This window comes from Cnephaeus nilssonii, assembly GCF_951640355.1.
Source record: "Cnephaeus nilssonii genome assembly, chromosome: 9".
Classification (NCBI taxonomy): domain Eukaryota; kingdom Metazoa; phylum Chordata; class Mammalia; order Chiroptera; family Vespertilionidae; genus Cnephaeus; species Cnephaeus nilssonii.
In genome coordinates this window covers 55,590,175-55,603,162 of record NC_137080.1, presented here as the reverse complement: position 1 = coordinate 55,603,162, position 12,988 = coordinate 55,590,175, and the positions used below count along the sequence as shown (strand labels likewise).

General features: G+C 41.3%; 1 protein-coding gene across 4 annotated transcripts in view; it reads right to left on the bottom strand.

The window, feature by feature from the left end:
• Positions 1–6,653, bottom strand: part of CEP162 (centrosomal protein 162) — an 84,227-nt gene extending 77,574 nt beyond the window's left edge. For 3 of the 4 annotated variants that reach the window (XR_013813959.1, XM_079780188.1, XM_079780190.1), the window contains exons 1-3: positions 5,954–6,653; positions 5,062–5,176; positions 530–644 (exon numbers count right to left, since the gene is read on the bottom strand). Coding sequence is in view for 3 of the 4 variants with exons in the window: in XM_079780188.1 (XP_079636314.1) it covers positions 530–644; positions 5,062–5,118 (172 nt within the window). In the remaining variant the exon portion in view is untranslated. The remainder of the gene's footprint in view (positions 1–529; positions 645–5,061; positions 5,177–5,953) is intronic. The other variant, XM_079780189.1, reaches the window with a different exon arrangement.
• Positions 6,654–12,988: the final 6,335 nt, after the last annotated feature.

The window sequence follows — 12,988 nt, the reverse complement described above, 5'->3', positions numbered from 1 at the left end:
TGGCGACCGCTGGTTTAAGGAAACCTTTGGAGCAGTGGTCGCCAACCGGTGGTCCGTGAGGTCAGAAAGGTTGGCAACTGCTGCTCCGGAGAGTAATTTTCTATTTGTAACAATGCAATGAGGAATAGTTCTGTGATAAATTATTTATTTTACTACTGTTATAAGAAACTGTGATACCAAAATCTATAGATTTGTTAAATTCTGCCCCTGCAATGACATTAATATGTTGTCAGGATATTTTATTAAATCACCTTAAATCAATTTACCATTAAATATAATTATATATAAATATACTGATATTATTCATCATCTTAATTTGAGTAAATACAAAAGATCTCAATGTAAAATAACCTAATAATGCAGAAACATAGACTCTCAATTATTTAATACTGTATATAATAAAGTGAAGAAAATCAATTCAAATTATTTTCTTTATATATTTATAGTACAGTAACAAAATCCAGAATTAAAAGTCTTGACTGACCCCTTGTGGTCAAATAATGTGAGATGAAAAATCAGCAATATTTACCACCATCTTCAAAATCACCTTCTGTAATCCACCATGGCAGAGCATCTTTCTTTTTCACTTCTCTTTTAGGTTGTCTAGCTGTTTTGTTTGAATTTTCAAAAGAATCATCTGAAAGCTGAATCAGATATAAGCTACTAAATTTTAAATATGAGAATTCCAGATTCATCACTAAAATGTTTTCTTCCTTCTCTCACAGTTAAACTATTATATACATAAGCAATATTCTCAGCATTAATGTATGAATTCATATTTCTAAACATATACAACCAAAATAACTTAAAAATCAAGCACAAATCTCTGAACACCAATTTAATACACAGAATTAAACAAGTAAACTAACTAGGGAGAACAACAAAGAAATAAAGAAAATTTGATCAAGGAAATCAGGAAAGGAAAAAAGAAAAATACAATCCTCTTTTAGACATTTTTGAGGGTCTAAGAATAAATAATGATTGAGCAAAATTAGCAAAATTACCTAGCATCACTCTAGAACACAGAATTCTAAGACATGGAGAGCTGAGTTTTAGGTGTTTACCAGAGAAATTAGCATTTTGTCACAGTAATTGATAGGATTTAATAAATACTTATTTGTCCTTTTCAACTCTTCAGATGCAAATTTTAGTACAATCCTAAACTCCCTACTCTAACCCCAACCTAGCCCCCTTACTCTTGGCCAATAACTTGGCCTCTCTCCTCACTGAGAAAATAAAAGACCTTCAATCAAAACCCACCCCTTTCCCCCTCACTCCATCACTAAACTCACCTGTGAAGACACTGCTTTTCTCTCTCAGAAGAGAAACTTTCTTCCACTTTATGGAGAACCTGCAGAGGGGTCACTTCCCACCTCTCCAAGTTCTTACTTCCTTGGTTATCCCATTTTATCTCTGTATCTTAATCCCTCCTCTCCACCCTACCTTCAGATTATAAACCTGCTCATCACTACATCCCCAGGCACAATTGTGGACTGGAAGAATGAACACTCTGGTCTACTCTATTTGAAAAAAACAAAAAACTGAACTAAACCAAACCAAACCAAACCAAACAATCCTTAAAACCTGGTTCTCATCCAAAACAGCTCTCCTCCAGGTACCAAAGACCTCCTAAATACCATCAATAAAGGACCACTGTCAACCACCTTCCCTGATCACGACATGGAATTTGATACCGGTGACCAACTCTGAAACTTCTTGAAACTCTCTATCTTTGACTTAACAGCATTCACATCCTCCAAGTTCTGTGGAAAACTTGGTGGTTTGGGGGAAAAGCTCAGTAACCTTCCTCACCCACCTATTTAAATAGCTCTTGGTAATGTCCGTTTCTTTAACACTAGACTTCCCCAGGACTCTGCTCTTGGTTCTTTTTATTCTCATTCTACACACTTTTCCCAAAGATGGAACTAACATTGATCCTATACCTGTTCTATGTCAGGATCTATTCTCAAGTTATCTCAATCCTGAAGTAATCTAGGAGATTCACAGACAGGGAAACAGCTTAAAGAGGTTAAACAACTTGCCCAAGCTGCTACTGCTGGTGTTACAGAGTTGGGTTTCAAACTGAGATCTCTGACTAAAACCGTTCCACTTTCTACTACACTGTTTAGTCTCCCAACTAGGCCATTGCTACCAGAGTGACCTTTTAAACTTCCAAGATGACAAGACACATTTCCACCTGCCAACCAAGCAACTCTAGCTCAATGATTTGTAAGACTGTCAATTGTTAAATGTTCAAAAATAATTGTCTTCCCTAACAACCAGGCAGGAAGAAGAGAGGAGGGAAGAACATATATTATTTATCCCACCTGAATTTTAGTTGCACCACCTTCCACTCAAGTCTCTAAACTTCACTATCACCTCAAAATATCTCATTTCTCACTCCTCCCTACATCTTACTGTTTATCAAATTCTGAGAATCTGTCTCAGACTCAGTCTACTCCTTCTAATCTTCATGGCCACATAAGTGTGTGGAAGGAGTATATAGGTTTTGGGGCCTGACAGATCTGAGTTGAGACTTCAACTTCAAAATATGCTAGCTCTATTGCTTAGGGCAGTGGTTGGCAAACTCATTAGTCAACAGAGCCAAATATCAACAGTACAATGATTGAAATTTCTTTTGAGAGCCAAATTTTTTAAACTTAAAACTTCTTCTAACGCCACTTCTTCAAAATAGACTCGCCCAGGCCGTGGTATTTTGTGGAAGAGCCACACTCAAGGGGCCAAAGAGCCGCATGTGGCTCACGAGCCACAGTTTGCCGACCATGGGCTTAGGGAATATTACACCTCTTTTTACTTTATTCACCTGTTAAAAATAGTCATAATAGCACTGACCTTGTATGGTTGTGGCAAAACTCAGAAAAAAAAAATAAAAAAGCAGAATGTCCACCCTATTGTCTAATACATAATAGGTATTCCCACTTTTGACAATACTGCACTGCTTTCCAGATTACAATAATTAAAAACAAAACAGCCCTGGCTGGTATGGCTCAGTTGGTTGGAGTCTTATCCCATGCACCAAAAGGTCGCTGGTTCGATTCCCGGTCAGGGCACATGCCTGGGTTGCAGGCTTGATCCCCAATTGATATCTCTCTCTCTCTCTCTCTCTCTCTCTCTCAAATCAATAAAAACATATTTAAAACAAAAACTCTAGTTGATTTGGCTCAGTGGTTAAAGCGTCGGCCCATGGACTGAAGAGTCCCAGGTTCGATTCCGGTCAAGGGCATGTACCTTGATTGTAGGCTCGATCCCCAGCCCCCATTGGGGTGTGTGTGGAAGGCAACCAATCGATGTGTCCCCCTCTCACATCAATGTTTCTCTCTCTATGTCTCTCCCCGTCCCTTCCACTTTCTCCAAAAATCAATGGGAAAAATATCCTCAGGTGAGGATTAACAAAAACGATGACAACAACAACAAAACAAAAAAAAGAAAGAAAAAAATTGGTCCCCAAGTAATTAACAGTGCTGCAAGGATATGAAGAAAGTGGAACCCTAATACACTAATACTCTGCTGCTGGGAATAGAAAATGGCACAGCCACTTAGAAAACAGTCTGGCAGTTCCCCAAAAGGTTAAACAGAGTTTTACCATATGACCCAGCATTTCTACTACTAGGTATATACACAAGAGAAATGAAAATGTACATCCACTCAAAAACATGTGCATGACTGTTCATACCGTAATTATTCATAATTGCCAAAAAGCGGAAAGAACTCAAATGTCTATAAACTAATAAGTGGGTAAACACGTGGTAAATCCATACAATAAAATATTATTACGCTATAAAGAAGAATGAGACATTGATATATGCTACAACTTGTCAGATTAAACATTCTTATGATGGGAAACAGAAAATAGACCTATACAAGTAAAATAATACTTATATAGTATTATTATACTTTTGTATAGTATAAATACATGGTATACTAAGTGACTTGGTGGTTTCTTTTTTACTGGATGAACAGAAAAAACCTTTTCTGAGGTAGTGATATTTAAGATTAGATTTTCGCCAGCCCGGTGAAGAATAGGGGAACAACATTATTGGCAGAGGGAACAGCCAGTGCAAAGCTCCTACTATGAATTGAGCTTGACATGTCTAGAGGGGAAAAGGCCACTGTAACATAAGTGGATAATAAAATTGGTATAAAGTCAGTGAGATGGGCATGAGCAAAATCATCCAGGGCTTTGAAACCCTGGAAATGAGTTTGGACTTTTATTATCTACTAGAGGCGCAGTGCACGAAATTCATGCACTGGGGCGGGGGTGAGGGGGTCCCTCAGCCTGGCCTGCACCTTCTCCAATCTGGGACCACTCGGGGGATGTCTGGCAGTCAGACATCCCTCTCATAATCCGGGACCGCTGGCTACTAACCACTCACCTGCCTGCCTGCCTGCCTGATCGCCCCTAACCACCTCTGCCTCGGCCCCCACCATGGTGGCTTTGTCCGGAAGGATGTCCAGAAGGATGTCCGGAAGATGTCTGGTCTAATTAGCATATTACCCTTTTATTAGTATAGACTAGAGGCCTGGTGCACGAATTCGTGCACAGGTGAGGTCCCTTGGCCTGGCCGGCAATAAGGGCCGATAGGAGCCAGCTGGCCGAAGGGAGGTACCGCGGGAGGTTGGCTGTGGGAGCGCAGTGACCACCAGGGTGCAGCTCCTTCATTGAGCGTCTGCCCCTTGGGAGTCAGTGCACGTCATAGTGACCAGTCCTTCGATCCTTCGGTCGCTTAGGCTTTTATATATATAAATGATAGAAGGCCAACAGACTCTGATTTATATAACACATCATGCAGGCTGCAGATTGGTGAAGGAATGCTGGGACAGTACTTGAGAACTGCTGTAGCAGCCCAGCTGAGCTGTTGGTGTCCTGAACTAGGATAGTGGCAGTGAAAAGGAAGGAAAGAGAAGGATGATAGGTGTAATCTGGAGACAGAGTCCACAAAGCTTGATGATGGACTGGATCTTAGAGGTGAAAGAGAAAACTGAAGGATGAGTTTCTTACGAGACAAATTTACAATACACTTTTTAAAAATATACACTTACCTCTTTCATGAACTGTTCAAACTCTTCATCCAGTTCTTCTTTGGAATAGTGAGCCATAATCAATAATTTTCACTTGCCAAGATAAATATTCCAAAGTATTTACAACACTGGAACACTAAATAACAAGAAATAATAAACATCTTTTGAGGAAATTTGTATCACATCATGAAAAGAACGACCTAAACCTCAGACATTTTTTATGACTTTAGTATATATATATGCACACTTATGGACCAGTAGGTTGGGCAAGAGATTCCTAATTTATTCATAAAACTGATTTGGAAAAGCAGCTATCACAGTCTGCCTTTTACTTAGAGTCCAGAAATACATTTTTTAAAAAATATATTTTATTGATTTTTTACAGAGAGAAAGGGAGATAGAGAGTTAGAAACATCGATGAGAGAGAAACATCGACCAGCTGCCTCCTGCACACCCCCTACTGGGGATGTGCCTGCAATCAAGGCACGTGCCCTTGACCGGAATCGAACCTGGGACCTTTCAGTCTGCAGGCCGATGCTCTATCCACTGAGCCAAACCGGTTTTGGCCAGAAATACATTTTTATTGTTAACATCCTATTGTTCAAGGCCTCCACAATATTTCATAACTCTGCAAGTGTGTATGTGCGCGCGCGTGTTAAAATTTAGCATCCCTTAAACAAACCAGGTCCTGTCAAGGAATCCTTTAAAAATTAGCAAATCCAAAAAAACCGTTTCTTTTTGGCAAAGCACAGGACAATTTGGGCTGACTTATCACTCAATCCATATTAATAGCTTTGCAAAACAGACTTTCCAGACCTGGGGATGTTTCCAAATACATACACATAAATGGAATCAAATGGAACTGATTTAGACTCAAAATCTACCTAAAATAAAATTAATGGAATATACACACCAATCAGAATCAAGTTGTTTCTTTTGTCGCGAGGGAAAGTCCACAAATACGATGCAATAGTGACTTGCAGCAGAAAGCTCTCCCAGCACCCCTTAGGAACTCAACTTTCAGGGGCGCCGCGCTCGGCAGCTTCCTCTCTCAGAGGCGGGCAGAGGGGAGGGAGCGCTCAGAGCCCCCCACCACGCAGCCCAGCCGGCGGAAGAGCACCTCCTCACCCTCATCTGCGTCTCTCGACCGTTCAAGGTGCGTGCGGTTACGGTCTTGGCCTCAAATTCCCGGTCAGAGGCGGATCCCACCCACTGGGTCCCCACTCGGCAGGGGTCCCGGCTCCAGGAAGCGCGGGTTCCGGTGGCGGCGGGAAGGCAAAGGCGCACTTGCAGCCGGAGTCCGGGCGGAGGTGGGGAGGGACCCGAGACGAAAGCTCTGAGGACACTCTCGGCCCCCGGGAAGCAGTGTCCGCGCCTCACCACCTTCGCCTCCGAATTCCGCGCTTTGCCGGGAAGTCGGCTGGGGGCCCAGCAGTTGTCACGGTAACAGACGTAAGCCGCCCGGCTCGGAGTCACATGACCCGGGCTCGTCACGTGGCTCGTGGGTCCGACGGGACGGCGGTTAGCTTGTTTTTGCCTCAAAGAGTGGAGGCGGGAATAGCCTCGGCTTAGGATCCTGAAGCGGTAAGAGCCGTCGCTGCCTGACGGTAGAGACCCCGTCTCCCTAGCGCTCTCGCAAACGTGGAAGCACCGACCGGTTATGAGAGCGGGAACACAGGCATGATGGGTGTTGTAGGTCCAACCCGTGGGCTTCTGGGAAACGTAGTTTAGCTCCCCTAGTCCTTGTATTTCCTTGCTTCTCATCTCTTTCTAACCTTTCCCACCTTTGTCGTTTCAGCTCGCTGCTTAACAAGCAAAAGTTTTGAAAACATTTAATTGATTGGGTTTCTTTTACGTGCAAAGTCCTGTGTGGTGTTGTAAGAGAGACTCAAACCTGTGAGAAAGAATTCTGTTGTCAGGATAGGGACTCTGTTCTACCATCTAGTGGGCAAGACATTTAAAATACACCCTAACACACCAACCTGCTACACCTCCATTTCCCCTTTCTATAGCGGCATCTATAATTATTTCTTTGGATTTCTTTTTGTTGCTATTTCTCTAAAAATAAACCCCCAAACCAACAATTTGGAGTTTCAGAGACAGCATTTATGGTAGTGAAAGTAAAATCGACAAAGGGTTGCTGCTGGCAGACCTCAGCATCTTCAGCCTGAATTTTTAATTCAGCATGTGTTTATTGTGATACCAATATATACCTGCCAAGAGCAGTGTCCTATGATGAAGATTTGAATAATACAGATTTTTTAAAGCTGCTGTTTATTGCACAGTTAAGTTGATAGGAGCTACACCTGCATTATTTCACTCAATCCTCGCAATCTACAAATCATTTCAATTCCCTTTATATTTTGTTCGGTGTAGATACAAGATGATGACAGGTACCAATTCTATGGCCCACCAGGTTGCTTTCCCACCCATCCCTACTAATAAGCCTCTTGCAAATCAGGCCTCTTTCACATTAATTTATATTATGCAGATCTTCTCGGCCTCATCTTTGATTCCAGCTGCAGGTGCTTAGGACCGTTTGCACTCAGACTTCGACTAGCTTCACTCAGGTGTAACTTGACTGTGGGCTGGCCCTGAGCCTGCAACAGAGACCTCTTACTTTCTGATCCCCAAGGCTTCTCTGATCCTTGAGGGAGTCCATTCAGCACTCAACACTTAAACTTGGAAGTGTGGGGTCTTAACCTTTGTGGGCCCACCATTGATCAAAGGAACTGGTGAATAAATGATTCTCCCCTTCAACCCCAGGATGGACAGTATTGATACACATTTCATAAGATTTCCCAGAATGTCCTATGTGATCAGAACCAGTTCACAGCAATGGCCCATTTGATAATACATTCTTGTATTGCCTTTTCATCCTTCTCTATGTCATTCTCCTGTTAATCACTTCTGCTGCTTGTGACACATTCTCGAATAAATCACTCTCATGCAGCTCTGTGTCTCACATTCTGCTTTCAGGGGTACTGTGGGAAAGATAGCCAGTATCAGGATTAGCCCTGGAAAGCAGATAATTAGAATGGGATTTGGGAACTGGATAACCCACCGGTCAAATGACAATGAAGACCCCACTGGTAATGGGATATGAGGTGGTGATAGCCAGTGACATGCAGCTACTCAGATTCTTATATGAGGTTGGTTGGGCAGAGATACAGGTAGAAGGTGAAGGGTTGACTCACACTCACTATTATAGGAGATCATCATTTCCTGCACCTGCAGGAAAGTCTGTGTTGAAAATCAGACCCAGCATTAAATTATCAGGACAACATAGCTTCAAAGGAGACTGCAGGCACAGCCTCTTTGGGTGTACTGAGTTCAGGCTCTGGTAGAAAACAATGTAATCCTGAAACCTGGAATACAGGCATTTGAATAGATGAGTGGGAATCACTCTCAGATTTCTCTGAACTCCCCACATTGGTAGAAGCAGTCTAATTCTCCTTGCTAAACGAGAGCACCCTCCTATTGCCTTGAGACCCTGCAAAGATTTGGAGCCCTCATATGAAGAACATAACTCACAAAATGATACAGGATGCCACAAGTCATCATCTGTATGCCAGTACCTGGGATCAGATCTCAGACACCTGAGCAGGGAAATATCCTTACTTCAGGAGGAAATGATTTACAGTAATTGCAGGTCCCACATTAGATACTAAAAGGAACCAGGGGAAATCATGTAGGGGTTGAACTAGTAGGAGGAATAAAACAAGGCTGGCTGCATAGGGAATTTATGACATGGGAATACTCACTCATGACTTGGTGTTCAATATCCCAATAAGAACACATGGAGTTGGTCCTAATATGTTGCTGGGATGTTTCCTTGAAGGCTGGATGTGATAGTGGCCAATAGGAAAATGAGACAGAGATGCTGAAATTGCTTTGGCTTAACATAAAGGATGACGTCCAAAGGCTCATGTCAGACTGAATTTGTTATGTGATATCTGGAACCTAGCACATTCCCTTCAGGAAGGCAAGGAGGAATTCACTGATGAGAGGGACATCAACATTTTTTAACAAATTTGATGATGCCTGTCCTCCACAGGTCAGAGTTATTAAGAGGAGATACTGCTACGGAACCAGTCTCCCTGATGTCAGTGGGATTAGAGCAGTGGTTGGCAAACCGCGTTTCGCGAGCCACATGCGGCTCGTTGGCCCCTTGAGTGTGGCTCTTCCAAAAAATACCACGTGCGGGCGCGCACGTACAGTGCGATTGAAACTCCGTGGCCCATGTGCAGAAGTCGGTTTTCGGCCTGGGCGAGTCTATTTTGAAGAAGTGGCCTTAGAACACTCAAGGGGCCAAAGAGCCGCATGTGGCTCGTGAGCCGCGGTTTGCCGACCACTGGATTAGAGGCTTTCTGAATGGGCAGAACCCATGTGACAATACTTGATCAGAGGCAAGATGGTGTAATTACTGACACAGGCAGAAGTCTGCAGTAGCAATCAGGTTGCCTTGATCTGCAGGAATCCGTGGCAAAGGCTAATCATAGTGTTTTTAGAGATGAGACAAATGAACAGCTGACTGGGTGATTACTTGTTTGTGTGTGTAACAAAGAGATCTGGAGAGCAGAATCCTATCATCAGCTATCCCAATGGAAAATCCAGGTCCTTTACCCAATTTGTAGATTTATATAACTTCACAGACCCAGATCTCATTGGTTAAAAGGGAGGCTGAGTGCCCTTGAGGAAAGACCCTATCCATCACAAGAATGATTATAAACATTCTCCCTATCCTTCCACAAAGGGCCCTATGGTCATTTACCAGAGTAACACTACATTAAAAAAGAATAGTTAGCATTTTGGGGGACTTTGGATAAGGGGTATGAATTAACACTACTGCCAGAGGACCAGAAGAGCCACCATGGTCCTCTAGTTACAATGGGGGCATATGGAGGCCAAGTGAAAACTGGGAAGAATGATACTTAGACTTTTCAAGGACTGTTGGATGAAGGGTATGAGCCAGGGGACCTGAAATGACATCATGGTTTTCCGGTTAGAGTAGGGGCAAATGGAGGCCAGGAAAAATTTAAAGTTCTAGCTCGAGAGTGTTGCACAGAAGGTACAATGGGTCTGTGGCCCTTCCACCCTGGAGATGGTAACAATTCATCTGTACTGAAATTACTAGTAAAACCTAGTATGGCAATGAATTTGCATTCTCTGTCAACAGAGTCTCCACCAACACCACTAATTGAGGGCTTACAGAAGGCCTTATCCATTCGCATGGCATCCCCCACACATTACTTTCGCTCAAGGGATTAATTTACCACAAAGGTGGTGTAAGAATGGGTGCATGACCAGAGGATCCACTCGGATTACAGTATATCTCGTCACCAAGAAGGAGATGACCTGTTGGAAGGCTCAGCTAAAGTTCTGGATTAGAGAAAAGACGAGCTGTATGTGCTGTATCAATTGCTGACATATGGTGCTATGTCCCTACAGGAAACAAGGGGTATAAATGCAACCAGTCACTTTCACCATTACTCCTAGTAACCCATTTTCAAAGTTTATGCTTCCTGTTCCAGAAACTTTAAGCTCTGATGGATTAGAGTTCATGGGTCCCAGGAAGGAGAACACCTCCACCAGAAGACAAAGTAAAAGAGTTCTAAGGAGCATGACTGTCACCTGATCACTTAGGACTCCTCATTCCTGGGACATAGAGCAAAGGGGAATAATATATTTGCAGGATTAATCTACCCTTATTAACATAAAGGGTCTGGGTAGCTGCTATATAATAGAGGCAGGGAGAATGTTCAGGAACTTGATTGGTGCATCTCCTGGGATTTTGTGCCAGATGATAATGGTGAAACCCAAGGAAAGAAGGTCTGGATAACTCTTAGGCAAGCAATCTTAGACCAGCTGAGATGCTGGCCAAGGCAGAGAGAAATTCAGAATGGACAGTGGAGGAGAAAGATGTGACTATCAATAAGGCTTTGGGACCAGCTGCAGTAGCAGGGGCTGCAGCTAATCCATAAACCCACTTGCAGAGGTTGTGGCTGGCTAGCACCTTGAAGGAGACTTGGTGACAGACTGGAGTTAATGAAGATAAAGGATGAATCTGAGAGGTGCAAAGGTTCTGCGGTATCAGATACTACTTGTGCATCACTTTAAATCTGCTCATCCACATCTTACTGAAGTTACTGTTTCTGCAACCGGTTTTGATAGACTTTGACCAGCTTCTTGCAAGTGCAGCTGGAGAGCCTCACCTCTGGCCAAGGTGTTGAGCTTCTTGATTCCTTCCCTGCAACTTTTCTGACATAGAAATGTGAAATGCCCATTGAATTGCCACACATGTGCAACCTACAAGTGATTATGCAGTAGTCAAAGTCCAAGGGGCCACCTTCAACCACAGGGGATGGAAGACCATCAAAATGTCTTCTCCTTTCTATTTCATAGATTTCATTAAGGCTCCTCAGAAGACCTATGGCATCCAGCACAAGTTGGCCATAGCCATGGTCATTTTGATAATGCATCCTTATTTTCAGCTTTTTTTTTCTTCCCTGTTTTTACTCCTCTGTTCTCTGGGGTCATATTCCCAGTTAAATTACCTGTGGGGAAGCCTTTTTTTGGAGGAACCCAGGCTGAGACAGAATCTCATTAGCTAAGTTGAAATAATAAACACACATAATCAGGTCTTAATATACAATTATGCTCCATTATTCATATGTACAGAGATTTAGGAAGAGTGATGATTTTTAAAATTAAAATAATTGTTTCAACTTTGTCAAACTTTATTTTTATTCAATTTATATTTGAGAGCTAGTAGTCACAGTAGTATGTTGCTATCTAATTAAAATGTTGATTTTGCTATATAAAGTGCACACACATATTTAAAGAGTTGCAGATTGTGAGTAAAAGGGCTTTTTTGTGCTGTAAAGTGGAATGAAATTGCCCAACAATTTTTCAATATTGTTGACAAATTGGTACTATTACTTTCTCATGGTAAATAAATATAAAAATAAGGGAAAGGTTCTTCAATAAGAGGTCAATGTAACTTGAGGCATTAGTTCTGTTGGTATTTGTAATGTCAGTTTACACTTTCACCATCAGAGGTCATGAAAGGACAATGTAGAACAGAAAATTCGAGCTTTGTTAAAAATGAAGTTTGAAATTCGAACTGTCACTTTCTGAGAAGGTGTTTTGAAAAAGAAAAATCATAGTCTACTTAATGTCATTTGTAATGAAATAAAAATAATTTTTAAGAATAAAATTACCTGTTGGGTTACAAAAACATCAGGCTAGTATTTGACTTTGGTGCTCTCAAATTTTAGTTTAAGAATAAAATTTAAAATGCAAAGTACCAATGACTATTTGTCTTGGAAATATGTAATGTTTAATTTCTGCTGGGTTTGTGAGGTCTATAATTGGCAAAAATAAAGAAAGGAAATAAAATTAAACTTAAAGGGTCTAGGAATACATTTCTTAGTGAACATAGCATATACTTCATAAAGCATAATAAAGTGTGTCTCATAAACTTTGCATCTGAAAAACTGACAATGAAAAATGTGTCAAATATCATGATAGTAATACATTTCAATAGAAATATCTACTATTGATACATATTTTGATTGTTATAGGTAGCATATATTGATTTAAAACTTTTTTGCTTTAGGTAAATTATTAAAAATGCAAAAAACTAAGAAGTTAAAATAATTTGCATTTGGGTTTTAAAACACACAAGTTATTAGTTGTCATTGCCCTTTTTAGTAATCATAATATAAAACCTCCTTATAAAACTGATTGTTAATATTTTTGCATTAGCATAGTATTTTATGTGTTCAAAAATTCTGTACTACATGAAATAAGTGAGTCACAAAAAGACAAATACTATGTGATTCCCAATATATAAGGTATCTAGAATAGTCAAATTCATAGAGATAGAAAATAAAATGTGAATCTGTGGGTTCCTAAATGGATATAGTTTCAGTGTTACAAGACT